Source organism: Xiphophorus hellerii, chromosome 6 (genome assembly GCF_003331165.1).
Source record: "Xiphophorus hellerii strain 12219 chromosome 6, Xiphophorus_hellerii-4.1, whole genome shotgun sequence".
Lineage (NCBI taxonomy): Eukaryota > Metazoa > Chordata > Actinopteri > Cyprinodontiformes > Poeciliidae > Xiphophorus > Xiphophorus hellerii.
This window is the reverse complement of record NC_045677.1, coordinates 30,776,953-30,779,453: the sequence shown is the minus strand read 5'-3', so window position 1 is coordinate 30,779,453 and position 2,501 is coordinate 30,776,953. Positions and strand designations below refer to the sequence as shown.

At 60.3% G+C, this 2,501-nt stretch overlaps 1 protein-coding gene across 2 annotated transcripts; it reads left to right on the top strand.

Moving 5' to 3' along the window:
- Positions 1 to 769: 769 nt before the first annotated feature.
- On the top strand, positions 770 to 2,039 carry LOC116721253 (uncharacterized). Of its 2 annotated transcripts, none has more exons than XM_032564869.1 (3): positions 770 to 1,219; positions 1,521 to 1,727; positions 1,851 to 2,039. In XM_032564869.1, exons 1-3 carry the CDS (start codon positions 833 to 835, stop codon positions 2,022 to 2,024), a joined length of 768 nt encoding a protein of 255 aa, XP_032420760.1. In that variant the 5' UTR covers positions 770 to 832; the 3' UTR covers positions 2,025 to 2,039. The 2 variants fall into 2 exon arrangements, with proteins under 2 accessions (XP_032420760.1, XP_032420759.1); XM_032564868.1 differs by having other exon boundaries at positions 1,479 to 1,727.
- The last annotated feature ends 462 nt before the right edge of the window (positions 2,040 to 2,501 follow it).

The window sequence follows — 2,501 nt, the reverse complement described above, 5'->3', positions numbered from 1 at the left end:
CAGGAACGCCCTGGAGCGAAGGATCCTGCTGGCGTTTGCCAGAGGGCGAGTGAGCGTTCGCGGCATGAAGTGCCCCGTCGGCGGCTGCTCGTACGGCGGGTCAAGGGTGGCGCAGCACCTCCAAGACGCTCACCGTGACCTGGGTGCCAAGGAGAAGAAGCGCCTTTTGAGGAAGCTCCAGTGGCGCAAAACGCTGCGGCAGGTGAGAGAACTTCGGGCCTCGGGTCCCGACCCGCCTTTAGCCACCAGGTTGGACCTGGAGGGTTCACGGGGCAGCGAAGCCGCCGACGCCGCCGCCGCCGCCGCCGCCGCACCCCCCCCTGCTTCTCCCCTTCCCTCGCAGGGACCGAGCGCCAGCCCTCCACGTTCCACCTCGGCGGCGGACTCCACACAGCGGCCGGAGCCATGTCTTCTTCCCGGCGGCGACGACGACGACGACGACGACGTGCCATCCGCGGACTCGGCGGCGACGACGACGACCGGAGTGCCGGAGGTCGAGGACGAAGAACCGCAGGCCCCGTCCTCGAGCACGGTGGGTAGGCTGAGTACATTTCCTGCAGTCATCCGTGGCTACCTAGAAGAGTACGGCCGGCACCTGGCCGGGGCAGTACGCTCGCGAAAGCATGCTGAAAATGTTAAGTCAAAGATGGGTCGAATTGTTGCATTCCTCAGCTACATGAGCCGTGATAAGACCGAGCTGGGCTCCTGGCGCTTCTTGGATGACGCCGGACGCATAATGGCCTGGCCCGCCGAACTCACCGAGCGGGAGCGGAAGGCCGTAACTACCGTTAAGGTCTACCTGGTAAACACAACCCAATTCCACGTATACTTCATGGAGACGCCTCCGAGAAGCTCCAGGCTGTCCAAGCGGCAGCTCGTGTCCGTGATGAGAGCTCTGAGGTCGGCTACGTGCCAAATCGGAACGAAGGTGGTGCTTCGGCAGATCAAGGTCAAGTCCGAGAAGCTACAGCGCTCCGTAACGCCCGAAATTCTCCGCAGATGCATCGCAAAGTGTCGGGGCTGGATCCCCAAACTCTTGCTGAGCTGCTCGCAAAAGAAGCACGACGTGGGACTGAGGCACCTGCTGTTCGGGTTCTTCGGCCTTTACCTTATTTCTCTCTACGGCCATCGAGCCGGAGTGATGACCAACCTTACCACCGAAGAGGTCCTGGAGGCCGCGAGGGGGGCCGTCTCTTCCTCTCCGGGGGTCGTACTCAATGTAAGTCTGCACCCACTCACTAACACTAGCCTGGCTGGCTGGCTGGCTGGCTGGCTGGCTGGCTGGAGCCTGGATGGATGGATGGCTGGATGGATGGATGGATGGATGGATGGATGGATGGATGGATGGAGCAGCCAGGCTGCTGCATCCATCCATCCATCCATCCATCCATCCATCCATCCAGGCTCCATACATCCAGGCTCCAGCCAGCCAGCCAGCCAGCCAGCCAGCCATTTAACATTTCTCTGCCCTTCTTCAGGTAAAGAACCATAAGACTGCCCGGGTGTTTGGATGTGCTCAGGTCTTTCTCACCCACGAGGAACTGGGCTGGATCCAGCGGTGGATGGAGATCCGGGCTCGGCTACGTCCGCAGTGCGATCTGGTCTTCTTCAATACCAACCATCAGCACGTGAACACCATCACTGCGTTCGCCAGGAACGCGTGGGCAGCGATGCTGCTGCCAGGGAGACCCTCGCTTACCGACATCAGGACCGCGGTGGCAACGATGGTAAGTTATCCAGGAAAGCAGCATAACCGCCATCCGACCCCTGCCTGCCTGCCTGCCTGCCTGCCTGCCTGCCCGCCCTCTGACTCTCTGCCCCCCTCTCTCTCTCTCTCTCTCCCCTCACAGTGCAGGAACACCCACTCCAGTGATGTCCGGACGCAGATGGCCCGGGTCATGTGCCACGACACCCGCACGGCCGACCGATTCTATGCGATGCAGCTGGATGTCGGCCAAATGGCGGAGATGAGGCGCAGATTTGCCCAGTGCATGGGAGAAGAAGCTGCAGAAAGTTCACAATAAACTTTGAATAATGCACCAGGATGTGTCATGTCTCTTCATTGTGTGGTGGTGGTGGTGGGACAGGGGGGGGTTTCCAGGTTCCAGTCCCGGCCAACGGGGCCCGCGGACCGGCCCGCACCACCTCTGGTAATCTGATCTGGGCTCCGAACCGAGCCGAGCCAGAGAGGCACCAGGCCCATCCAGAAGGACCGAGGAGGAGACTCACTCACCGGACCGGCCAGAGCCCACAGCGTTGCTGCCTCGGAGATCCAGAGAACCAGAGAGAAGATCCGGGGGAAACAACGGCTTAAAATGCTGGAAGAAGCCGAAAAAGGGGGCCCTTAATCGGCCTTATCTGAGCTGTAGAAGGGCCCTGGATCAAAACACTTTGTCATTTTTTCGAAAAATGTGCTCTTCTCCCAGGGGTCTGTTGTAATTCCTCCGGGGGGATTTTTTTCTGTAAGGTCTTCAAATCCTATCTATCCAAATGGCGCTGGT

Excerpts from the sequence above, each read along its gene's own strand:
- LOC116721253 (XM_032564868.1), top strand. The coding sequence starts at position 833 with ATGGAGACGCCTCCGAGAAGCTCCAGGCTGTCCAAGCGGCAGCTCGTG. Across the intron at positions 1,220-1,478 it reads CTCCGGGGGTCGTACTCAAT|GTAAAGAACCATAAGACTGC; the intron begins GTAAGTCTGCAC and ends GCCCTTCTTCAG. Across the intron at positions 1,728-1,850 it reads GGACCGCGGTGGCAACGATG|TGCAGGAACACCCACTCCAG; the intron begins GTAAGTTATCCA and ends CTCCCCTCACAG.